At 41.9% G+C, this 27,829-nt stretch overlaps 1 protein-coding gene across 1 annotated transcript; it reads right to left on the minus strand.

Moving 5' to 3' along the window:
* Positions 1 to 1,665: 1,665 nt before the first annotated feature.
* On the minus strand, positions 1,666 to 25,930 carry LOC142790164 (uncharacterized). Its single transcript, XM_075885164.1, has 7 exons — positions 25,817 to 25,930; positions 21,886 to 21,974; positions 17,681 to 17,713; positions 16,533 to 16,616; positions 14,694 to 14,780; positions 11,329 to 11,415; positions 1,666 to 1,965 (listed from the first exon to the last, which is right to left on the minus strand). The coding sequence occupies exons 2-7, from the start codon at positions 21,947 to 21,949 to the stop codon at positions 1,868 to 1,870; spliced, it is 453 nt and encodes a 150-aa protein (XP_075741279.1). The 5' UTR covers positions 21,950 to 21,974; positions 25,817 to 25,930; the 3' UTR covers positions 1,666 to 1,867.
* Positions 25,931 to 27,829: the final 1,899 nt, after the last annotated feature.

Below are 27,829 nucleotides of genomic sequence, written 5' to 3' on the forward strand. Positions count from 1 at the left end.
CAAACCTGAGCGACCGCCTGTAGACTGTGTGTGCTCCTCGACTAAAGCACTGCTACTTCACTTAAAGTCGGCAAACCTGAGCGACCGCCTGTAGGCTGTGTGTGCTCCCCGAGTGTGCTCTTGTTTGTGTGTACCTTCTCATCTTTCTGCAACCTCATTTCTCCCCTTCATCTCTTCCCCAGTGCAGGGTACTAAACCGGGTGTGCACCTGGTTAACCTCCCTGCCTTTCCTTGCAACTTTATCTCTCTCTCTCTCTCTCTCTAGTGCGGGTTAGGCTGCAGTGCCGAGAACTAGCGGCAGTGAAAGTGGGGAACTAAACACGAAGCGCACGCCGTTAAGAGAGTTTGCGCGTGCCGCTAGCTCCTTTATTGCGGCTGTGCCACCTCTCGCTTTGCCCTTGGAATTTCCGCTGGTTGGTGTTACTTCTATATGATGAATATATGATGAGACGATGCGATATTGCAGTACTTGGAGTTTTCACTTATTGGACGGTCAGGCATACAGATGCACGGACGGAGGGATTGATGAACGCATGGACGGATGGGCGTGTAGGTGGACGAACGCATGGACGGTTGCATGGACGAACTCAGGGACGGACAAACGGACAGACGAACAAATGAAGGGATGGACACACAGATGAACGGACGTATGGATGGATGGATGGACGCACAGGCGGACGTACGTACGGACGGAGGGATGAACAGATGGATGCATGAACGTATATATGCAAGGACAGACAGACGGACGCGTGGATGGACGGGCGCACGGATGAACAAATGTACAGACAGACGCACGGGCAGGCAGAAGCAAGAACGAACGGACGGACGGAACCGAAAACAGACTGATGGATGTTTTGCCCCACTCATCATCATGCACTCCGTGGATATGCTGTGATCTTTTTGTGATGTCGTCATAGTAGGATACGGCACGACGATGCCATATGGTCTGCAACGAATTATTATCGGTGAAGCTATTAGGACGTCATACGATACGTTATTGTACCGCAATATTCAGTGATGTGACTTTATTTATCGCTCGTGTCTAAACCACTGGCGCCGAACAAGACACTTCTCTTTTCAAGCAGCATTAAAGACTTTCAACGTTATGTAAAGGTTAGCTTGAACCACAGCCATTGATTTATGGTCAGTATGCTCAATGGAATATCAGAAACCGCGTAAGAGAGGGGCTTTATTCAGTGCGGCACCGCCACGTGCTATAATTACACCATAGCAGCCTACAGCGCTTCAGTTTACTCACTCTTTCACTTTCATTATTTGTCCGAAAAGTTCATTGGCCCTTATCGTAAACTTTCTCATGCTCCCAACATCATATACATCCAAAGCAATTCATCAGTTGATACACATTCATTGAAAGGCTATTTAGGAATATACCGTAAACTGCAAGTGTACATGCTCGACAGATAAAATTACACGCGAGAATAGTGGGCACTTGTGCCCTCAAGAGAATGGGTAGCACATGGTTAGTAACAAGTAGTAAAAATTGTTCCAGTAACTGATAAGTAGACATGCATTAGTTACCGTGATAGTATTTAGTCCCTTAGTTTTAACACCAGCAGTCATTCAAACACGAAAGAATGATATCCAAGTCACACACCGAGTGAATGCTGCAACAAAAACAAGCAATATGGTAAACGTTGGCAAATATTTGCTGAGGCTTCCTTGGTGGCATACTTTATTTGAAACGTGGCCTTGTGTATATGTTCTTTCCAGGTGAACCAGCCCATAGCTTAACAAGTTGTAAACTCCAGCGTGAAGTTCCAATACTTATATTTAGCACAAGAATAGTTTTCTTTGAAGCTTTCACAAGTGGCTGAGCTCCTTCCTGTATTTCCTTCTTCCGCTTCTCTTAATACCTCTTTATTTGAGGGGGCGGAAGACAGCCAAACTCGCGCTGAAGAGTAGAGTTCCTGTAAGTGTTGCGTTGATGCGGCTGAAATTGGCCGACTGAAATTGAAGAGACCAGAGAGTAATCACAATCACAGCAAATTACTCCAACAATACGATATGAAAAACATAGTTTCACTGCCTTTAGTTGGCCTCCGATTTCTTATAACTTACTTCTCATAAAACATTCGTCATAAAATTTAAATTGCACGTTACAGATGTTACGACAGTGTGTTAAATAATTGGAGTTTATTTTTGTATATACTCGTTGGCTGAAGATTTATTGGTGACCAAAGGGAATTTCCGGTACATATCGGGCAGTAGACGCGCTATCTTGCCTAATAATGTCGAGCATTGGCTTAATAACGGGAAGTTGCTGCACGCGAAATATTGACACGAGCTCGAAACACAAGTTGTAGCAACATAAAACTGGATGATAATAAAGATATGGAGGGTTTTACGTCCCAAAACCACCGTATGAATATGAGACGCCGAACTCGACGACTCCAAAAATTTTTACCCTCTGGTGTTCTTTAACGTGCAATTACATCGTACAGTACACGGGTCTCTAATATCTTGCCTACATCAAAATGCAACTGCCGTAGCCGGGGCCAACCCCCAACCTTCGGATCAGCAGCCGAGCACCCTACCCACTGATGCAACGAGACGGACTCAACATAAAACTAAACTGCCACCTGTCGATACCTAACATTAACATTGGAACGCAACCCATATCACGAAGGTAACAAGCTAGAAATTTACTTTTTGCTTTCTACTCTTCGGTAGAATTTTCGTTTTGTTTTGAGGCGTTTGGTTTGGTGTAACAGTCAGTAAATAAATAGGAAAAGGAACAATTCAGGAGGAAGGAACTAAGCAGCAGACAAGCTCTTATTTGTAAGTGGCCAACAGATAAGAACCTTATAAAATCACTGATGTTTACTTTCACTCGATTAATGCTTGTGTATGTACATGCCACTTATTCAACGGTCACTGCCCATAAGAACTGCAGACAAACTTCTCAAGGCTTCCATGAATCTCGCTTCCAGTTTGCGGCCTTCTTTTGTCAAAACAGTGCATGATTTATAAAAATGTCTTTTTTGCAATGTTTTCTGAGTAAGTTGATGTGAGGCTTTTGATTAGATGAAAGCACATAGCACATTTCTTTAACTCAAATCCGTGTGGCTGCTGATCTTGATCGAGCGTATAATTTGTTCATCAGTTGAACTCACTAAGGAGATTGAATACTCAGGTATGCATGACATGAATACTCAGATAGGCGTGCTTTGAGCCAACAGAGCAATAAGCAATAAGTTTAGTTGTGATGACAAGTATGCTGGTAGAATTTATTGGTAATGATGTGACGGCCTCTAGCATAGGCTTCTATATGAAAGTGCTTTCATGCAAGAGAAGAAAACGGCAGCGAGTTTCACCACACAAGAAGTGAAATTGAGCGCAGACATGCTATTGTATTTGCGCACACAAGTAAAAACAGTCGTAGTCAAGAGTGAGTCAAGCGAACTCAATCAAATTATTAAATTTATCTTTATTTGATTCCCGTAACATATATTCACGGAAAGTATTCTACTGTGAGCATTCTAAGAAAAGAAAGAAAAGATTATGTGGGATCATTGGTCAGGAAAACTTATGGAGCCCTCACAGATTCACTCATCAAATTTATTTTGATCTTTGGACACACTCATACTCAAGAAAATATTCCTGAGCCGTGTCTTTCGTGTCCTTCTTGTCTCTGTGTCGGCGTTTTGTTCTCGCGCTATAACTATCGTCATACTCACACTCGCGAAAATTTTCTTTAATTGAACTGTCTAAGGCTTCGGCTGCTGACCCGCAGGTCGCCGGATTGAATCCCGGCTGCGGCGGCGGCATTTCCGAAGGAGGCGGAAACGCTGTAGGCCCGTGTGCTCATATTTGAGTGCAGGTTAAAGAACTACAGGTTGTCGAAATTGCCGGAGCCCTCCACTACAGCGTCTCTCATAATCATATGGTGGTTTTCGGACGATAAACCTACAATATCAATCAAATCAATAAACTGTCTCAGGCTGAGACTCACAGCTCGATGTGAGTCTCAGTAGGTCCTAGTGAGTCGACGCATGACTCTGTTAGCCTAGCATCAGCTTCTTTGACCAAAGTGTCAATGCTCTTTACACCAATGGCTCAGGTAATAGGTGCTCTTGTTGGCGCAGTTTTACATAACATTTTCGGCAACATAACATTTTTACATAACATTATTTTTGAAAGAGATCACAGCATAAAGTACATTTATCAAGAACTTCCCTAGAAAAGCTTCTGAGTGGTGGAGGTCAAGACACCCTCGTACGTAATTCATGCATTTGATAAATAAACATTGAAATGATGTATAAACGAGACTGCTTTCAAATATCTGTGAATAGGGGTGAGTATAAACGTACATCCAGTTAAGGCTGACAGTAAGGTTGAAGGTGACAAGGCAGGACCTTACGTCAGCAAAAGAAAGTGGAACTCACTTAGACACACTTAAAAATATATCTTGCGTTTTGTACTTACTTGAGCTCCAACTCACTAAACCTTTCCTGGGCTGAACTCCCACGGACTGACACTCAGGAAAACTTCCCTCAGCCGCACTCAGACTCACGAAATTATTACTCACGCGGACTGAGTCAGACTCATATGTGGCTCACTTTGAGTTTGAGTAAATTCAAGTTAGCCGACTCGTGAGTGAGTTTGCTGGGCCACGTGTGTCACTCCTCATTGTGATTGCTGCCTTGTCACGTATATCGCTATTTTTAATAGACTTGATGGCTTCCTTCAGGGTCACATGACTCTGCGATAAGATTATAATGACCTCCAAAGAGTGTTCACGTTTATCTTTAAGGTAGTGATATAGGTGGAAAGACAGAACTTGCAAGGGTGAAACAAATCTTTTTTTTTATTCGAAAAGGAGGAATGTGGCACCTGACTGTAAACCAGTTGGCCCCATTAACGGTGTTTTCTGTGTCTATAACTAACACCCTACAATAAAGCTGTTTTGACAAACCGTAACACCCACGCCATGGCTGTTTTAGTTTGCGAAAACAGCTTTATTAAGTGTGAATACACTTTATAAGCGACCCCAAACCATCCACCGCCGTCGGCGGCGTCCGCAGTCTTCTCTCTATCTTTAAAAGAAAGAGGACTTGGCGGGCCGCAGCGCGACGTTCTACTGAATAAGCCACGGACGCGACGCTGATATAGGTGTCAGTGACGCGCCTTATACCCAAGATGGAGTGGAAGCGCCTGCCCTCTGGTGACGCCGACGGCCGCCATGTTGCTCCAGGCAAAAAACGTGCCGTCGGTCGTTTGGGCCCCCGCCGTTCGCGCCACTGAACAACAGTTGTCGCGTTTGTCCCTCGTTCGTTTGTTCTGTGCGGATTTTGTGCTGTTCTAAAGGAAGTTGACACGATTCCGGACGTTATGATGAGCTCGTGTGTCGCCTTCGGCTGCACTAATCGTGCGAAGCAGAAGCCAGGAATCATTTTTCACGTGTAAGTACGCGGGAAAAAGCGCTTTCAATCGCTTGTCTCCTTCGGCGCGCTACCTCATTCGAGAAGCGCGGTTTCAGCTGAAAACTTACTTTCATTAGCATTTTTGAGCTGGCGAGTAGAAGCTGAATAACCTATTTTGTGCGTGTGGTACCGCAGGTTTCCGAAAGACAAGACGCTGCGTGACGCATGGCAGCGTGCTGTTCGGAGGGATGGCTGGGAGCCTAAGAATGTGGACGTTCTCTGCTCGGAGCACTTTGAAGCCAACTGCTTTGACAGGACGAGCCAAACGACCAGACTGCGACCAGGGAGCATTCCTACCATTTTTCCTGCGTTCCCTGCGCATCTCCAGAAGTCAGTGAGTACCATCACGAATGTACATTTTCGTTACGGTAAATAGGCTATAGATTTCCGAATGTGTAGGCACAGTTTCTCGTTTCCTACGTGCTGTTCAAAATCACACCACTCTCTGACAAAGTGCACGTCACGTACACTTACTTGTCCAACTTTTTTTTTTCACTGTGCGTGCATAAATACGGGCACGCTGGCACGCTAAACTTCCGCACCGAAACTACAAAAAGATCCCCGAGGTAGTAATCCCGTTTCTAGTCAGTCTAAGCAGTGGGTGGGACCATTATACCCGGCTTCTGAACTTTGGAGCATAACTGATTTTTTTTCTTGCAGGCGAAAAGAGAGCGAGAGGCCCCTAAGTGTCGGACTGCGCTGTCACCTGTCGTCAGTGCTGAGGCAGCGGTTGAAATGCCTTCTGAGCCTTCTTCACCGGCGAAGGATTGGTACCGTTCCAAGGCAGAGGAGTCTGCACAAGAGGTTCTCCAACTAAAGAAGAAAGTTAAGACACTGCAGAAATTCAAAACAAGGCTAAGCAAGCGGTGTGATGCGTCAGAAAATTTGATCAAGGAGCTGAAAGAGAGGAAACTTTTGTCAGAAAAAGGCCTTGAGGTCTTTGAAGCAACTTTCTCGCCTGAAATTCAACAGCTTCTTGTCCGAGCCCATGAAAAAACAAACAAGATGTACCCCCCAGAGCTACGTGCATTCGCACTCACTCTGCACTACTACTCTGCGGCAGCGTATGAGTATGTGTGGTCGAAATGTAACAACGCTTTGCCTTCGCAACGTACGTTGCGTGAGTGGTACAAATCTGTAAATGGCGATCCGGGTTTTACCTCTGAGGCTTTCGATTTTATTAAAAATTTAGCCAAAAGCCAGGACAAGCCCCTGATCGCAGCACTCATGATGGATGACATGGCAATCAAAAAACATGTTCAGCTTGTTGGGAAGAAAGTGGTAGGCTACATCGATCTTGGAACAGGTATCTCCGATGATAGCCTGCCCGAAGCGACAAATGTCTGCGTTTTTATGCTGGTCGGCATGAATATGCGACTAAAAATACCTCTGGGGTATTTCTTCATCGAGTCTCTTTCTGGATCTGAAAGAGCTGCACTAACACAAGAATGTCTGTCGAGACTCTCGTCAATAGATGTTGAAGTAGCATCAATAACATTTGATGGTGTCACCTCGAACTTGACTATGGCTCGGTGCCTAGGGGCTGATCTCAAGTACAGCTCCCCTAAATTTCACACAAGCTTTAACAGTTCAACAGAACAAACAGATTCTCCAAACAAGGTGTCTGTAATTCTAGATGCATGTCACATGCTAAAGCTTATCTGAAACTGCCTAGGGTCTGTAGACCACCTTGTTGACCTGAATGGATCAGAAGTCAGGTGGTCCTTTATTGAAGAACTCGAGAAGTTGCAACGGGATGAGGGACTACACTTAGGGAACAGGCTGACAAGAGCTCATATTGAGTGGGAAAAACAAAAGATGAAAGTTCGCCTTGCCGTGCAAACGCTCAGTTTATCTGTGCAGACGCACTCGACTTTTGCGAGTCTACGTTAAAGCTTCCGCAATTCAAAGGCGCACATGCTACGGCTGAATTCATAGGAATGTTTGACCGTCTTTTTGATGTCCTCAACTCAAGAAACCCGTTTGGCAGGTCGTACAAGGCAGCTATGCAAAAGGCAAATGAGGCGTCCATGAGGACCTTTTTTGAGAAGGCTGAATTGTACATAACAAAACTCAAGGACGCAAAAGAAAAACCAGTGATCGAGAGCCTCAAGAAAACCGGATTTGTGGGACTCCTGATCTGTATGCGCAGTGTCACAGCACTCTTCGATAGGCTTGTGGCAACAGGGAAGCTGCAGTACTTGCTCACCCACAAAATGTCTCAAGACCAACTAGAAACATTTTTTGGTTGCGTAAGAGGAAAGGGCGGCTATAACAACAACCCCACTGCCTGCCAGTTTACAGCTGCCTACAAGCGTCTTCTTATTAGAACAGAGGTCGCATCATCAGAGGCTGGAAACTGTTCTCGGGATATTGTGACTGTTCTCTGTCCCTCAAGCGACGTAAGCCTTGTTGAGTCACGAACGTCTCTGGCGTCATTAAGACGATCATCACTGTTGCAGCCACCCGACGATGTAAACGATTGCACCCAGCGAGGGGACTTCCCCACAAGCCTTTCGCCTGTTGTCGGCGCAGTAGTGCCATATATAGCAGGATTTGTGGCACGGAAAGTCTATGGTGGCACATCTTGCGATGAATGCTGCTCTGCACTGCTCTCTAGTGAGCTGCCACCACTAACAGCTGTGAAAACAAACGGTGGTCTGGTGGCGCCATCGAAAGACGTCTTGAAGATCTGCCACACTGTGGAGAAAGGGCTGCGTGCCCTACAGGTTCAATGTAAGGACCTAAAATCGTTGCATGCAAACAGTGATCGCCTCATGGTAGAGGTGTTAACAGAGGTGTTTGAACAAGCATTATTTTCTAAGTTAGAGCCTCATCTGTTGGACTGCGATCCACTCGACAATCACATCTACGTTTTGGCGAAAAAGATTGCCAACCTGTATACAACAATCAGGCTTCACCACATTTCCAAAGAAATCAACCGCAAGAACTCGCGCAGTGGGGTACGAACCCAGCTGACAAGGACTATTATATTTAAAAATCTGTAAGGTACAGATGAGAACCAGCGTTGAACAAAGCGAAGCAGCTGGTATATTCTATATTTTTTGCAATTTTAGTGTGTTGTTATAGAGTTGCCTGATATAACCTGCGTTTTGGGAATCAGGCCGTTTTCGTGTGAATTGTTACTGTTTTATTGTATGTGCTTTTGGAAATTGTATAAAGCCTTGAATGAATAAAAACTCATATACCCCTGTGTTGCTTCCACCGTGAGCCTCATTTCGAGAATTGCAAGCGAATCCGCACTTACAGCAGCTAACCGTTGTAATGCATATTCGCTAATACGTAATCGCGTACGGCACACGTGTAATATCGTAACTGACGGCTTTGCACAGATCTTGTTTTTCTAACATGAAGAAAAAAATGCGAGTGAAATTAATTACACTAAGTGCCCCGTTTCATTCGAAAAAGCCGCCACGGAAGCGCGCTGGATACGTTGTCTGCGCTCTCTCTTGCCTGGAGCAAGATGGCCGCCAACCGGTTTCCCCGGCTTCACCCGCTTGCGTAGGCGTGAATAGGGGACCTCCACTCCAGTTTTTCTTAAACCTCCTTGCTTATACCCCCTCCCCCTTCGCTCGCTCCTCCGCTCTCCTCGCTCGCTGCAGCTGCGCGCGCACCCCTCTCTCCCGCGCGCCCGCCTTCTCTCTCAGCCTCCCGTCGAGAGCGGGTCGTGAGGGGGAGTAAATTTAAAATCCGTTGGCATTCGCCAGTGAGTTAACGTAAACTCCCCCGTGTGATCAAATTGCGATTCCCAGCAACCATTACACCATTAAGGCACCATAGTGTGATTAATAAATATAATAGTGCGAAATAATAAATACCCCTCATAGCATCACCCCGTGTATTCGCACTTAACCAAGTTCACCCTCGGGAAATGCTTGGGATTTTTTGTATGGTGGTAGTTATAGACGCGGAAACCGCCGTTAATGGGGCAAACTGGTTTCAATGGTTCACACTGTTGTCACTACTAATCTATACATATATAGGCAAGATCACGCTATCTCGCACCCACGGCGCCAATACTCCTAGCGAGATGCCCTCGCATCCTAACCCCATTTTCTTCTGTAGATCGAAGGCGTGTATTTATTGCGCCAAGTTAGCAATTCAAGTACGTAAATAATAGGAGATAATACGACTAACGAGTAGATACATACACTATGCACTTTTTAAGACAACAGCATTGGGGTACCATCACGAAGAAAAAAAAAACATAAGCGGCTCACAGCGTGGCTTTCGATTCAGTCGAACTGCAACATGCTATGACTTCCGGTAGGCGAATCTGTGCTGTCACCCAGCGTCAATGTAGCGCTACGGAATCTTACTCTGATTGACATTTTCTCAACGCGTGTGTGGCCAGTTCCAGGCATGACTTGAAATAATAGGCACATACTATGCATGAGCGTTTGGCGAAGTCAGTTTTATTAGAATCAGGATTATACCACTATGGCGGCGCTGTCGGAAAGCACATGAAAAACACAAATATTCCCAGCGGCGGCCGAGCCATGTCACAGTTCAACAAATTCGAAAGTCACGCTTTCCGCTGTTCTCGTTTCTTTGCATGGCGATAGTAATATGCAATGAAGATACTTCTACAGTCTACAATGCACGTGCTGTAGACATTTTGGACTGCCGAGGAAAGCCTTCTCAAATTTTCAAAAAGAAAAACAACTGCACAAGTTTGCAGTAAAGGGTAAGCCCTAAACAGGCTTAGCACACGAATAAGGTCGAGAAGTTTCCCGTTTGATTTGTGGAGCGTCTTTTAATGTGGCAGCCAAGAATGTTGCTTTGCCACGCTTGCGACAGATAGCGCCACGTACAGGCAAAATATGGTGGCTTGCACTTAGTCCACTGTGTTTTGGTGCATACATAGCTAATCTGCTATATAATCATAGTGCACGGGACTATACTGCATATTCTAACCATGCACTTTGCTCTGACATGACCAGAATTTGAGGACATGTGTGCGTAGTGGCCTCTCTCGTGGGCCACAGCAGTGGCCTGCCGTAACTCAATTTAAATAGGAGGAAAAAAATCATATCTGATGAAATGCACTAGTTATGAAATGCGACTCCCTGTCTTATACAGCAGAGACGTACTTGAACAGACTGGCAAATTTACAGTCCTGCACTACAAACCGTATGGTTTTCCACAGCGTTTGATGTTCAGCAATAAAACACACTATGTTTCTAAGGGTGGTGTTCAATTGTACTGGAAAGCCTCACGCATTGTAGTGCGATACTGAAATTTTACAAAAATGTAAAAGGGGATCTGTGCTATATATTACCTGGAGTGATTTTTGATATCAAGTTATTTTCAAGAGAGATGACTTTTTTAGCTATGTCCTAGTCAGTTACGGCAGGATGCCATTCCTGCTGCCGAGATATGGAGCCACGTTGAGGTGTCTTTAATTCCTGGGAACGATCTCAGTCAAGCTGAACTGGTTGTACTAGCTAGCGTGTAAGTTTCCATGGTTAAACTTATACAGTACTCTACAAGATATTTTTAAGATATCAAAGAGAAATCTCTGCATGTTGCCGCTTGTTGGCTGTCGTTGGCTTCGTCTCTTTTCTTCTGTTTGGCAGAATCGTTCGAATTAATCACGCCCAGGCTAGCTTGAGAGAGTTGTGTATTCAACGGGGAACCTTAAAGGTCGTTCGACAAAGCAGAATAATCGTATATTTTAAAGTAAAACACGACGAAGACGAGGTAAAAGTTTATAGTCAATCATCGACCAGAACACCAAAGCTGCCCTACGACGTACATTCACACTTAAGCATTTGCAGTAATTGCTAAATAAAAGAGAACAAAATTACGAATAAAGCCCTAAGATATAATAAAAATATTAGAAACTGAAAAAAAAACATACCACAGTTGCATTTGCAAGGAGAATGCCCCACACAGACGGCGAGACATTCGCTTTCCCATGCTTCCGCACATCTTTTAGTTGCTTGCACTGCAAAAAATTAAGGTTAAATGACGTTATCAATGAGCCTACGTGTTTATATTTGCACATATTTATATTTGAACATTAGATTTTGATTCGCCGGGTGCTCTTTTGAAGCAGTCTGTAGCCATTTCCAAAGCTGCTTGGCATGGCTTCCGGCCTCAATGCCATATCATAAGGAGGATCCGATATTATTACCTTGGACAGTTTGGTAACACTTTTACACAGAATGTACCCACTGAGGACGGCAACTTCATTGCAGTTCAACAAAGTTTATTTAACGTATTTTTTTACAATTGGCAAAATCAGCCATATTTAGTTGATCAATTCAGACCTGTGGCCTTTTGTTTGCTCGCCAAACGTCCGCTTTTGTTTTCTTTCATTTCGCGTTGTCAGAGAAATGAAGAAACTTACGTAACGCAGCAGCATAAAGATAGAATAGGAATTTGTCCGAATGAGAAATAAAAGCCTCGCGCTCACAGTTCAAAACAAGTCATGGGTGCTGGTGTCAGCGATCAAAACAGCACAAATCGATCAGCTTGTTTTCAATCACACGGCATCAACTATGCATTTTGGACTTTCTAAAGCCAGTGGAGCTGTTGTGGTTTTTTGTAGGCATTCACAGAAACTGCTATCATCGCGAATGGCCTTGAGAGAAGGACTGAATACAATAAAGCACATAATAAAAAGAAAGAGACCAAGAACATTAGACAGCAAAAAAGCAGAAACTGAATGACGGCAAGATACATAATCAAAGAAAGCGGGAGAAATCTACGGACAAGAAGATATAGAAATCAAGTGCCCGTGGCAAGTAAATACAGAAAGAGGCTAAATAGAAGTAGAAGAAAGACAGAGAAAGTGACTTAGAAAAATTGAAATAAAATATAAAAAGAAGATGAAAGAAGGAGCGAAACAGAAGAAGATAGAAAGAGAGAATAAATATATAGAGAGGCACCGAACTGCACACTTTATGAGTACATAGCAGCACAAGTGTGAAGTTCTCTCAAGGCTTTATTTTAAAAGCATTTCACAGCGAACCAAACTCACTTCGGGCGTTTTTCTACACATATCTATTTACCTAGTCGCCGACGTCTGGAAATTATCATGGTCGTCTCCGTTAGCTGACACGCACCGAAATTTGTATGGGAAGGTGAGGAACTAGAAGAACATGGCGAATAGGTTACTACACTCTCCTTCATATCGGTATAGCACTTAAGTGAAACTTGTCCCTAAAGATGTAGTTAATGTTCAGTGTACATTTGTATAAGGGGGTCTGCACAAGTCCTGTCGATGGCGCACAGCTCTAGCGCCGTTTAACGAGAATGCACCCACGTTGACGCTTAATAATGCATCTCCATTGCGACAACAAGTTCCATGATCAATAATAAAACAAACTTTTGTGGTCATAGATGTTTGTGGTAGCTGTGGTAGTCAATGAGCGGAATCAGATAAAGGGGTATAACAGCGAGAAGAACCGTCAAATAATGGATGCTAGATTAGGGCTTGTTGCTGAGGTCGCCTACTCGAATCATGTTAAAGTATTGAACGCCACTGCCTTATCGAGAGAACCACAAGGCGCCCTATGTCTGCGCTGTTGCTGCCCGCCATTTTTCGACGGGTGACCGTAAACAGAGGATGCGAAATTACAGCCAGGTGATTCAGAGCTATTGTCGGTATGATGGGTGCCATGAGCCAGGCTTACGCAAGGGTAATTTCGCCAGTTAGTGTTGTGTTAGTGCACCAACACAATTCCTCTTCCGTTGTAAACGCACCGAACGAGGCGAACGCGTAGGCTCGACGCGTTCAAGAAGTAATCGCGAATGTCACGGTCATCTCGCATTATTTCACTGTACCAAGAGCACCGTGAAGGAACAGTCTCAAACGTAAAAGGCACGTTTGTAAAGCTTCCATTTAATGTTGGCCTGGCGGATTACGTAGCATATTTAGTCTCTGTTGTCGTGGGCCGAAAGGTTGTGTGTTCTACTTCCATTGAGGTAGCCTTTTTTCGTTGCTTTCTTTTCCGGCGTTTTCTTTTTTTTTTGTCAGTTCCATGATAGAAATACGTCACTGAAATCATGATCGACCCTGCCGTAAAAGATCTTTGGGTCAGGAAATCGGCCGATCTCACAATCCACCACAATTAATGATATGCGAAGCATGCTCCAAGCAGCATGCTTTGTGGCACTTTCGGAATGAACATAACAGCATGAGGTAGAGAGATGTAGTACTCAGTGAATAAAAGTAGATTTTCTGTACGCGTTGTCGTATCTTGAAAACGTTCTAACGAGAGAACTGATTGTTCATATATAGTTGGACAAGCATGTCACCACTAATTGGCCCACTTCCAGCATCATTGCAGCACTATAGAGGCTAAAGCGTTCTTGTATTTCCGTTTTGTTCATCATGCGAGGTATACTGCAGAAACATACGCTGTCTTTTTTACTTTGAGGCAACTTTTACTAGGTGTATCAACATTAAGCTGAAAAATGTGCACATCATGGCGTTATTAAGAACGTCCTCTTTCCTCGCGACTACTGGTGACCCTGGACATTTAATTTATCGTCTGGCATTACGTCAGCACTCAGGCTAGAAAACAAACGTCCGTATTATCCAACAAAAGTGCGCTTATGTTGTGGCGATGTAAGTGTCACACGTGCCTTCCGTTAGTGTGTTCTCCCGTGGTTAAGAATTGCTTGAATATAACTTTCTGATTATTATGAAAAAAGAAAACAGTAAATTTAAGCGTTCGTCTCCTTTCTGAGACAGCATTGTCTAGAACAATAATGAGAATAACAATTATTCTGAAGTCGCAGGTTTGCATCTGATGGGTGTCAAGTAATCCTTTTGTTCTCTCTACATATTTATATCACAATTACATTATCGCAAGTATTTATGTCACTTTACCCTGTACTTGTCTTGACGGTATTGTTTGTTACTTTTCATTATTGTTGTTGCTGAGTCAAATGATACAAATGTTATGTTTACCAGTCAACTGTAAAAGTTGAGTTAACATTGAAACCACAACTTCCCTGCCCTCAACATACCTATTTATGCTCAAATTAAAAAAAAAAGAATCCAATTCAACTAGCAACGCTTCGTTCAATACAGTAAAAATTGTGGTATAGGCCACTATTCACCTGCTGCTTTGCACGACATCAACTTTCAGATTATGTGGGATCTACGTAACGTTTGTCCAGCCGCATAATAAGACAATTACTGTAATAAAACAAAGACTGTAATAAGACAAACAAAGCTGTTTCATGATGCTGGTGCATCATTGTACTTACTGCATTTGCATTGACAAAATCCAGGCCTCGTAAAGCAGCTGGCTTGGCAGCCACTGCTGCACCGAGGCACATAACAAGGAACGTCCTCTGAGAATGAAAAAAAAAACGCCATCGTTATTATTCGGTTTTTTGTGTAAGTCTAAAAGTATGTCTTTTTTATTGATCTTTTTGAAAAAAATATTTTAAACTTTTTTCGATGAACTTGAATGTTTATGTTGCCAAGTGGCATGCAGTGGCATTGAAAGTTGGGCTATTGGCATTGGAAAAGACACGCGATGACATGTATGTTTTGTCTCGTTGCGCAAGCACCCTTTCTTGTATTAGTATGATGGCCATAAGCGAATAGTTTCAGCGTATACTGTTTGAAAATACGGGCTTGTCAACGTCTTTTGCGTCCTTTTTCGTCTTCGTGCAACCTTTACTTCGCTTTTTGATGTAATGTTATTCATTGCACTCTGTATTTGATGCCCATGACAGCAGTTGTATTTTGACCGCAATCTCTCTCAGCATTAAATATTTTGCTTTGCTTGAAGCTTCTATTATTGCAGTCAAGTGGTCTATCTAGGAAACTGTTTACGTGCAATACAAAGAATATTTCTATTTACTTAGCCTAGTTTTACTTCTTAGCTTCAAGGACAGTAACAAAATTAGATAGGCTAGACAGAAATATCAAACGCAGCCACAGCGTTATTTACACTACTTTTATTACACTAGTGTACGTGAAACAATGCATGCCCATATTTATACAACTATGACCACTATGCCTAGCTGTTACGTAGTACCACGGCACGCGTAAATATGTTCCTATGTTTCCTGACTTTGTTGGTCGTTGTCTTGTTTTTTAGGGTATTGCTAAACTTGAAATACCGTAAAACTAGTCCGGACGTTTCCAAATGAAGTTTCTAATTATGTGCTTTGTTAAAATAGCAACCGTACAGTTTTTGTTATGTGCTTTATTAAAATAGTAAAAACCCTTTCTTTTCTTACAAAAGCTTTTATGGAAATCGCCATTTTGACACATCGTGTAGGGCTAAAAATCAGACGTTTGCTTGTGTAGAAGGCGCAGGGTTTGTAGACAACTGCATTCATATTTATTATGATTTATGCTTCGAAGAAACAATCTTTTATTGAGCGACATTTAAAGATATTGACCCAGCCGTGCTTACGCGATCTTTACTATTTCGAATTGGTGACAAACCAAGTTGTTTCTATATATCGCGCGTCGGGCGTATACTACAGTGCCCCTTCCGTTCTATAAGCGGCGAATTCTTGAAGAATGTTTATTGAGGGTAGCACTTAGGTAGGGATATAAGTGGATAGGGGAAGACTTAAGCTGAAACCTGGTCACTAATTGAACTTGGTGAAGTTATCTGACATTCCACAACCACACACCGGTATACCTTGTTAACTGAGATAGACTAGAAGTCCTTGTGAATAAAAATAATTTCTATTCCATCTCAGTGACAAGAAATCAATGTGCGGTGCCATACCATCAAATCATTTCATCAGACTAGCCCAGTGACATTGTTTCACCTCAACCAATGTCAGACCAGGTGAACTTTTGTCCAACTCCTGACTACTCATAAAGTTTAAGAAGCCCCTAAAATTTTCAATCGAATTCCCGATAAAACATCAATTTGAGTTTACTACACACAAGAGAGCTTCTCTCAATGGCAGAGATCATGCTGTAACGCACGGGCAAATTTCAAGGCGAGTTCCATGTGGTAATTTGCAAGAATTCAGGGCTCTAAAATAACATTACAAGATAACTTGCACCATGGACTGAAAATACAAGGCATAACATTCAAAGCTCGCAAACACTAAATATTAAGCTCTTACGGCAGTAGCAGCTACAGTTATCACTGGTTGGGCAGACTAGTTTCTGTGGCCACGCACAGTTGGGCTGTTTGCAGTCTTCATCAACTGTAATAAAAAAAGAAACAATCACAATCGAGATAAGCTCAAAAAGTACACAACATCTTGGCAAAAACAGCATCGCTCACCATTCTTACGGTAACTTATTTTAAAACAACCCTTTTACGTGGCTAGCTGTAGAATTGAGGACATGTAGTCACACAGGTAGAGCAACTTTATGCTGCTTTATTTGTCAATTCATATTTCAAACTTCTGCATTCTGAGTTAATGGGCAACAATCAACTTACTCTAATACATGCGGTTTGTTTAAAAAAAATCAGACATTTTTGTGATAACCTTTTTCCTGCAAACTTTTTTGAAATGTGGTGCAAAGTTTGCATTGATTTCTGTGCGGTAATATTCAGAACGTAAAATGGTGAAGTGTCATCGAGGTAAAGTGTTTTGTTTTCAACCAAAGTATGATAACGAAGGTTCCATCGACCTGAATGGTAAGAAATGGCACATGTTTAAAGAATGTTTCGAAAAACAAAACACCTGTATCATGAAATGAATGAGTTTCCATAGTAGATTCGTTCATAATTATTTTTGTGAGACACACAATTTCGTTATCTGTAGTGCATTTTATATATGAGATTTATCTTTTTAATTTATTGCTCGAAATTAGGAAGTATACATTTTCTAAGTTCTTGAATTTGGTCTTAAGGAGGGGGATACACCTGCAAAGAAGCAACATGCTAACAATATATCTAAGGAAAAAGTTCATTCTACTCTCAAAAACATCACGCAACCAAACAATTTATTAAATAAATAGTAACAGAAACACAACCTTCTCAGACTTGATAAATGTTCAAAACATCCGGATGTTCTAAGCGTCTTAAACAGATTTACTCCCAGAAGGCATTTTTTTTTATTTGGCTATTCATGAAACACACATGACCCATTCCCTTTTATTTTAATAACTTTGTTTTTATAATTTATTGTGAGTGAAGACAAAAGCTGTATATTTGGAATACTTTACAACGCCAAGTACTCCCCCCTAACTCATTCTTCGAGGGACACATACATTGACACTGACTGTTTGATGCTGACGGTTAAAAATAGCGTTTACTTACACCACAACTCATTCCCTTTCTTGACAAGGCGACCTGAAAATATCAAATCATACACGTCACAAATACGTACAATTTCGTAAAACATATTCTGCATTTATTAGAAGTGTCAAACGCAAGAACCTCTGTATGCAATCACTGTGTTCCCCTTGTAATCTTGGAAATCAGTATTCAATTCAGAACAAGTAAAAATATTTATGGCACTGACGTGTTAGCATTGTGTGTAAGTACGGAGAGTATGAACAGACGACACGAACAGAGGATTGAGCACACGTATACATTCACTCCGTATACACACTCTCAGTTTACATACTGCAGCAACTGAAAAACCTACAGCAGAGCGTTGCTCGCGAAGTTTTTCCCATGTAGCGAGGACACACTCTGAAGATCATGATAAAGTTTCTCGGAAATTTCGTTTGGGTCAATATTACGTGTTATCTCTATAACCTTGATTGAATCGATTTCACTATAATTTTTTTAGGAATACCAGAAGTATTCTGTTAAGCACTGCAACTTACATAAAATACCAGGTGTTTCAAGAAATTCGCTTATGTGCTCGGAAATGAAGGAAATTGGGTGTTTGTTCCATGCCTTTTGAATTATTTGTTATGTAGCCGCAGTCATGTTAAGTAAATACATTGTTCAAGACAGCAATCACGAGAACTAAATTAGTACCTTTCTAGTGAGTGAAATTAGGTGTTATGTCTATTACATTAACGGAACTAAACTGAATGTGAGGAACCGATGGCAGCAATAAGCTCTGGAAAGAAACATGTTGTATTACAGTAAAATTCTTCCGCAACTAACTTCAAGGGACTCAAAAAAAAAGCTGTAAGTGAATGTTCGCTGAAATGAATGAGGTATGTTGCTTCTTGTTGCCAAGAACTAAATAAAATATCAGTTGTCGAACTCGAATGTGAACAATTTATTTGCTATGCTGCACACTCGATTGTGCTTTTCTACTTATTATTATGTTTTAAAGAATGTAGACCTCTTTTGTGGCATTTGTGTATTTAAGTCTGGAGCAGTCATACATTAGGTGACGGTGTTCAAGTTTTCTAAACCATATCTAGCAAGACACTCAGCTGGACAGCAAAGGACTCATTTTTTTCAACTACATCAGTGCATACTTAGCTCGAAATATACGTGCTCTGTTTAGGAGGGTTACCTCTTTCTTTTGCACTTTTCTTCCTGAAATAGAAGTTTGCTAGAATCTCTTTAGACGAGTAGAGCATGTCTAAACACCGGAGTTTGAGATGACGTAGTCCTCAAGAAAACAAAGCGCTTTGTGTATCCAGTCCTTCAAGTAGTTTCTGATAAATATGACTTGAGAGGCATGAATATTGTTGCAAAGCCTTTTCGTCAAACTGGAATGCGTCCAGCACACACCTCGTTAAATTGAAGTGTGTTAGCATTAGGTTCACTTGAACTTCGGTGGGAGATTAAAATGTCAGTCAAACTGAATAGCTCCTTTAACTGATGTCCGCTGAGGTGCTATTTTCATGTGATCACAAAATATTACGATACAAAGTGATTTATCGGCTAAACGAAAATCGAAACAGGCAGAAACTCATCTCGCATTTTGTTCTAAGATGTCCACATAAATGAGCTTCCTTAAATAAATCACCAGCCTACTTCATTGGGTTGGTGAGTGGGTTGCGCTTGCTATTATAGCACACATGGTGCCCATACTTTGAACAAGGCTGAACATTTCCATCTCTGTAATTGTTGTATTGTACAATAATGTCTTTCTGATCGTCTGCTAGCTTCGCTCTTTAGTGCTTCAGTTTTAATTTCGTGGCGGAGTTTCGTTGACTTTCCTTGCTACACACAATAATGACTAGTTGCCTTTATCCACCGCGGTGTTGTAGGGGTTATGCTGCTCGGCTGCTGACACGAATGTTGTAGGTGCGATACCGGCTGGGTCGATTTTGCCTCCGATACACGGAGGCAAAATGGTAGAGATTCGCGTTCTGTGCGATATCAGCGAACGCAAAATACCGGATGGTTAAAATATTCGAAATCCTCCACTACACCGTCCCTTACAATCATATCATAATTTTGGGACGTACAACCTCAAAGTTTGTTATTATTACTGGGTGGGACTTTCTTACAGCTCAAAGCAACAATAGGTTTCCGCTTGAAAGAATTTCAAATATCCCATTTTGTGTAACGTCTTAACATTAATTAAAAAGCGTATTAATATTTCTTTTTATTAGTGTCACTAATAATGTATTTACCAATTTTAAAATGTCTACCACTACAAAAAAATCAGGCAACAGCAATCAAGTATTGCGCTTTGCTTACTTTTAAGAAGTTTGGACACATTTCGAGGACAACTCTGTATTAGTTAGTGGGTCCTAAGTGAAAGCTATTGTGATCCACTGCATGTCAGTTCGACTGAGTAGAAGCGGTGAGTCGGATAAGACTAACCCCATAAAGGCACTGAACCGAGAGTTTACCTTCTCGTATTTTTCGTTGTAAAGAACACCTGCACTAGTAATGAGGACCTGTCGCAGAGATGTTTGTTGAAGTGTCATTAAAAGAAATGATTTCTCTAACAGCCAACAATGTCTTTAAATAGTAACAGTTGCACTGTTTTTGCTTGCTGATATTTTTCGCGGCATACAATCAAGCCAAACAAAAAATAAACTAATGGCACCACCATATCCGAAAAGTGAATGATGAGAGGAACGTGCCCGGAGGTGCGCGTTTTTTGTTCTTTTTTTTTGGGGGGTAGGGGGAGGGGCCTAGTATTTCTGTAGGAAGACTTGTTAACGAGCCAACGCATGATGTGTACGTTGGAGGCAGCGTTGTGAGGCACGTTCCACGGCTGGGACTGCGCAGTGTTTGCCACGTCAATGGGCACGTTAACCACCTGTCTCTTTATGCCATACTGGCCAGTGCCTCGAGTCAAAGGCCTAACGCTCATAAATGGCAGACGTGGAGCTACCAGGCATCTTTCAACAGGGTTTACAGCAGGCAGGTGAGAGAGCTTAGGGGATATCGGTACCCGTGCGTAACACTTATCGTGGGAACTTGCCACGTGCTGCCGTGGTTACGAAGCGACGAGAACGGAGTGGATGTAGTCGCGAGGAGGCGAGTGCACAGGCCACCGAAAAGTGACGCCTGAGTGGTGGCGTGCCATCTAGTGAGCATTATTCAAATCACTGTGGAGGCGACCGAAGAAATGTACACTAGCAACACTGCTGTGCACAATGACGCCGCTATGCAGGGCATGAGCATAAGAAGCTTGCTGAGCAACTTCTAATATATAGAAAACAATAATCTCTGAAAGGAAAGAAAGTATATATACATAGAACGATAACAAAAAGAAGCCGTTCTGTTTCACCTTCTATTTGTACTAGGAAGACATGTCAGCAACGCTGATCTTCTTTCTGCTTTAGAATCACCATTGCTTTCCGGAATTTATTTATTAGAAATTGATACTACGGAGTAAAAGTTTGTTCATTCAAATTCGATAGAGATTTTGAAATGTTCAAATCATGCGCCCCCTAATGAGTAGGTGGGTGTTAGAATGAGTTGATATCACGCCACACTTCTCCCACAGAACCCCTATTAAGACACCTCTTGGCTTTCTATTACGAATCAGGTGTTACTACACGTTTTTGCTCACTGAACTCGTGAATTAGGCTCGTCGAGCTTTAACAGTAAATACAGTTAATTTATCTATGAGTGATGTTCTAGAAACAAGCCACTAGATGCATTCATGAGAGCTACGAGCCATAATGACGAAATATATAGCAAACTATTTATGTTCCAATACGGGTTCCTTTATATGGAAGATTCAACACATCTAGAAATAATGATAATGAGTAGTTTGAGTTCGCTTGCTCTTCTTCTGTCACGACATCCTTACAATCATTTGCAGATTGCCCAAGATATTCAGTGCAGCGTCAAAAGTTTTATTCGAGAAAAAATTTATGAAACTTTTCTTTTGTTTGGTTTTCCAACAAGATTTGTTCACTTTGGGCTGACCTCTGCACGGAGTGATGAAAGCCAGTGGGGTTGCAGTTGAAATAACTGCTGTGAGGTTTACACTTATAAACATACTTAGAAAGTGCTGGAACAGCGGCATCAACTTAGATGAACTGTAAGTTAACATAAAACAGAGCTTTATTAACAATCTTTTACTGCGATAAGCTGTAAACTTTTTACTTATGAAGTTATGCACTGAATACACTTGCCTTTTGTCAAGCAGGGGACCGACATTAGGAGAAAAAAGGCCAAGGCATGATGAAATCCCAACATTTCTCTCTTTTTGCTATTAGACAGCCTATTTGAAAAAAAAAAGAATAAAATTTGTTTTACTTAGTAACATACTTGTTTATTTCATTAGTGATTATTTTCCTGGTGCAAGATACTGAAGGCGATCTTAAGAGTAACTTGACCCCTACTCTAGTGTCATAGTGTATATATTGCACACAGTACATATTCACTGGAAATAAAGTGCAAGTAACAGTGCTGTTAAACGAGTAGAAGAAAACTGATAAAAGATGATAAATATGAGGGAGCACAAGCATTTAGGCTTGTGTGGGCAAAACGTATTCCTAAAACTAAGAAAATAAAACAACCTGCACCAAAGTATTGCAGGCTACTGACATAGAAAAATTATTACGACAACTGTGAAATGTTATTTTGAAGAATAAGAAAGAGTGAAAGAAACGAAAAAGTTTAGTGAGACCGCCAAGACATTGCCAACCACCTCCATATGAATTAGTGAACGCAATAGAGTAGCATAATAATAGGTCCTCTTCCAGCGCATTGCCCGTGAGTTGTCATATTGCCATGTTTATTGAGGGGCTGCTATCGCTCTGACTTGTTATTTTCTTTTGTGCTTTTATTAATGAGATGTGAACTAGGCAAGCTGTTTTACAAACAGCTTTCTTTTTTGTAGCGATTTTTTTTCGAGTGATAGACTTAAAAATAATCTTGATTTGAATTGATATTTTCGTAGTTTTTGTAGCCACACCTACAAACAGAAGCGAATATACGACGAGTGGTGACATATATAAAGCTAACATACCTAAGAGTATAGCCAAGGATAAAAACTAAGTACTTCTGATTGCTTAAAGTTATATGGTTATTTACTGCAGTCGCTCATTTCCAAGAAGAAAAAAAGGTTGGTTTTTAGCAGGTGGGTCATAGAGCAACGCGGCTGTTTCGTGAATGCCAATGAGTACACATTGAAATGAATATACTTGAAAGGGCGGACACCTAGGCAAGTTGGTATGAATTCATTCTACTAAAACGGCGCCACAAGAGAAGATGAATGCACATGTTTTTTGTCCACCTTTTTTGTGTGCATTCGTCTTGCCTTGTGGCGAGGTTTCAGTAGTATGAAATATATTACAAAACGCGAAGTATTTGTTATCGACCTATTGGTAATTCTGCCTTTTAAATCTATCTATCTATCTATCTATCTATCTATCTATCTATCTATCTATCTATCTATCTATCTATCTATCTATCTATTTATCTATCTATCTATCTGTCTATCGATCTATCTATCTATCTATCTAGCGATGATTCGTAAAGTTTTATATAACGAAAGGCATGTGAGAGGACATCGGTGTATGGCATACATGATTGTAAGGTTATGATAAAAAAGAGTCATGCCTGCGCTGAACTCACCACACATAGGCAGCGAAAACGTCAACAGTGACATTTCTGCTCCGCTGCGCTAGTCTAGTGGCTTAAGTACTCGACTGCTGACCCGCAGGTTGCGAGATCGAAACCCGGCTGCGGCGACTGCATTTTCGATGGAGGCGCAAATGCTCTATGCCCGTGTGCTCAGATTTCGGTGAGCGTTATTGAACCCCAAATGGTCGAAATTTCTGAAGCCCTCCACTACGGCGTCTTTCATAATCATATAGTTGTTTTGTAACGTTAAACCCCACATACCAATCAAAGAGCGGGTTTTCTGTAGCACGTCGTAACTTCTGTTACGGCGACAACTAAAAGTACAATAATAATATATCTGCTACATAACAAATCATTATAACATTGCGAGGTGGAGTATACATATCGTGTCCTCATTCGCCGTTCTGCACAGAAGTTACGTAGTCAATAGACGTATGTATTGCATTATAGGAATATTATCCATGTGTTGGCAACGATGAAGTACATATGCGTCTTTTATAATGTATGAAAAACTTGATACCACCAACGTGTTTTGGCAATTCGCCTTCTGTGACGCTTGGGGCTATATTACGTTACTCTTCTACCATGCTTTATTGCATCTCGTAACCTAATGTCATGCCTGACATGATGCAAATAATCGGTCTTTTTTCGAAGCAAATACAAGCACCGGTGAGGTTTCATGGTTAATGCTCTTTTGGCATGCTGAGCACGTGGGTTCAAAACCCGCCCATACATTGGTACCTTCTTTCTTTCTTCTCACGCAGGTGGTTATAGACAGTGGTGGCGGTGGGGGTGGCGGCGGAAAACTACGGCAGCAAAATGGGCAGCTGCTGTGATGTAGTAGCATCTTTCACGTAAAACAAAAGCATGGCATGTCGGTTATTTAGTCATGAAACCATCTTCCTTTGCATCTTCACGTGTGGTGTGAGGTGGCAGGCTACCGGGTGTACGCACGTGATGGCTCGTTTACTTTTCTGGCCTCAAATAATTCGAATAACGCGTTCGATGCTCTAACCACTGAGCTAGCACAGCGGCCTGGCCTCAACTAATTCAGGGGCAACGTTGATTAACGATAATCATTTGATGAGTACTCAACGTGAGTGGTTTAAACAAGAAATATACGCGCTTTTAAGGGCGAAGCTCCTTAGGGCATGGATCCATCCATCCTCCGTCGTTGTCATACGTAGCCACCGGTATGCGAGATGAGAGGTGCGGTTCTGGGAACGTTCACTAGGTGTACGCACGGACTGACGCATGGACGGGTGGACAGACAGACTAGCAGGCGGATGGACGGAATTAAGGACGGATGGACGGAAGTTCGGAGCGGGTACGTGCGACAGGGGATGCGAAATGGCGGTACTTGGAGTGTTCACTTGATGGATGCACGGATGGACGGACAGACAGACTAGAAGACGGACGGACAGATAGATGGAGGCGCGGACGTATGGACGGAATGACGCAGGAACAAACGGACGCATGAATGGAAACACAGATTGTCGCACGGACGGAAGGACGCAAGCACGGGTGGGCTGACGGATGCTTCGCCCCACTCATCATCATTCACTCCGTGGATATGCTGCGATTATTTATTATAGTTACCGATCTTCCATGTAGGTGTCACATAGGCAGACAAACGCAGACCAAAGTGGTGTAACAACTTTTGGTAACCTCTCGCATGGTATAGATAGGAAATTATCTTATTACATTAGCATGTGGTGATGAATATATCACAATGTTTGTGGTGATAAGCTTGTTTCATGTCAGGTTTTGTTGATAGACTCTTTTCCATCTTTGCTAAAGGCGTGATAAATAGTGAATCTTTACTACTATGACTCGGCAAGCTTTACGCGTTCATCACTCGACTGCAAAAAAGTACGTCGACAAACTTTGCATGTAATGATTTCAGCTCGACGAATGATATAGCTGCAGAAATGAAGACGAAAAAATGCTACGATAATTGACACCTTCATCCGATTATCTCATCAGTATTAATATCGAAAAATGCGGGATCCTTAAGCAAGCCTGAGAATTTTACTAGCTTTATTCGCGCAGGTTTTGCTTCATGAAAGTTATCACGAAAAAGGCAGGAAGCAGAAGGAAATTGCCGGGTCTGTAATCAGTTATCAGAGAAGCATTCGCCCGGTGGCACTACATGGGTGAAAGTGAACATTAGGTGATTGGATTATTCAAAAAAATGAAAAAAAAAACTAACTCAAAACTAGGAAATATGCTACATTTACTTATTTTCGTACTAGTCTGTGGGCGCTCGAACATGCTTGTATACTTCGAATAATGACCTTTCAAATAGTAGATTATGTACTTATGTTACTGAGAGGATCTCTACGGATATAATTAGGTGTAGTGGCGCCACGTAAGCTTAAGAATTATAAAAAGTGATACTGGCAGTGACAAAAATTGATCCTCGAATTTTCATATTCAAGATATTGCGACAAAGTAAACACATTGGGTACTCACTAGAAAATTCTTGCCGGCAGTATTCTCTTAGAGCCGTCGTGAGAATCTTGTAGAACTGCTAACTGTTTCACTATCTTCTAATGCAGTGCGATCCCTCTTTCTCATGTATTTGTGATATCAATGGGCGGCAAAGTTGGCCTTTGTTCTTAGCGAACAACCTTGTGGTCAATCACTTCTATTGTCATCTCGGAAGTTTCTAATAGGCTTACAGAATGCGCACGGAAAACCATATTTGTTACACTTGTTTTTCAATTGCATTCATTTTGACAATAAGATAGGGCTTTTTTGGAGAAATGATGTAAAACACATTGTTTTCAACCAACAACCTGCCGAACGCTACGGAAGATAATTGAAGGGTTTTGGGGAATACTATGCTGAAAGACGCAATATGGGGGCTAGAACTTTATAAGCGGCAATGTCGTCTTATTCAAGCTGTTGCGAAATCAATCTTTTTTTTTTAAGTTTCCTGTGACTATTACGCGCTTTTCGCCATTGGACTGGGCACCATGGTAATGCAGTGCCCTTCCTGACAGGCTCCAAACTCTCCTCGACTTGACGCCATACCTGCGTTTGGCAACTGCGAAAAAAACTTTATAAAATTAAGAATTTTAACCTACCTAAGCCAGCCCGTCACGGTAGTTGTGCGATTATGGCGATCGGCTGTTCACCTGAAGGTCAACTGATCTTTTTGCAGCCGCGGCTGTATTATTTTGCTAGAAAGTAAATGTTAAAATCCCGTGTTCGTAGGCGTAGGAGCACGTTAAATGTTTCTTGGTAGCCTAAATTTTCAAAGCCCGCCCCGCCGCGGTGGTCTAGTGGCTAAGGCACTCGGCTGCTGACCCGCTGGTCGCGGGATGGAATCCCAGCTGCGACGGCTGCATTTGCGATGGAGGCGGAAATGTTGTAGGTCCGTGTTCTCAGATTTCGGTGCGTGTTAAAGAACCCTAGGTGGTCGAAATTTCCGGATCCCTCCACTACGGCGTCTCTCACAATCATATGGTGATTTTGGGACGTTAAACCCCCCATATCAATCAATCAATTAAACAAAGTTTCAAAGCTTTTTTTTATTACTTTGAAACAAAGTTTCAAAGTAATAATAACTTCATTGGCTTTATTTTGGAAAGTCACACCAATGGCTACAACGATGGTGGCAGAAAAACTGTCTGGAGCGACCATATAATGCTACCACAATAAAGTTCGTAGTATGATGCTATCTTTTTAATCATTGTAAAAGATTGAAAGTATCATCAGCATATCTCACTTTCATTTGTCAGAAAAAAAAGCAATCCAGCATTATATTTCTTTACAGTTTTAAAGGTATAGTTGTTTCTGATTTCGTTCAGTTAAATCATGGCTTTAAAAGAGTATATTCTTGGTAGTACCACTTTTTCCAATGACATCCCTATGAGCCCATATGCAAACATAACTGTATGATCACAATTTTTTTAATTTTTAAAAAATTCCTAATCGAACAAATCTCTTCATTACTTCTAAATTGCAGGACCAATTACTGCACGATAAGATTTATTGAGACTGCTAATAAGAGAAAATGAATTACAACTAGCGCTTCCTTTATTGTAAGACCATGTTGTTGCCACGTACTCGTGTCTACAATGTGAGAATATTTGCATGATTTCCAAGTAAGCAAATTAAAAACACTCAAAACCAACGGAGGAGGGGCACTAAGAATTGAAACTTACCTAAATGTAGTCGGGACTGCTGCATTAAAGTAATCACAGATGAGAAAAAAACAAGCATTTGGCCTATCCCCAAGTATCCTCAGATTCGATGTTATGCGAAGCATGCGAGGGGAAAGTAACGGCCATACATTTTTCTTGAGCGAAACGTTACGAAATGACTCTCAGGATACGTACAAATGTTGTAGGCAGAGACACATATTAAATGGTCGCATGTTCACTGTTGCGTAGCAATGCCAGCAGCCACATAGGTATTCTGAAGGTATACCTGAAGCGGTAAGCTGACTTGTTGCGTTTCTGCTAACCAGGATGGTGG

The sequence above is a fragment of the Rhipicephalus microplus genome, unplaced genomic scaffold (assembly GCF_043290135.1).
Source record: "Rhipicephalus microplus isolate Deutch F79 unplaced genomic scaffold, USDA_Rmic scaffold_75, whole genome shotgun sequence".
In the NCBI taxonomy this organism is placed as follows: domain Eukaryota; kingdom Metazoa; phylum Arthropoda; class Arachnida; order Ixodida; family Ixodidae; genus Rhipicephalus; species Rhipicephalus microplus.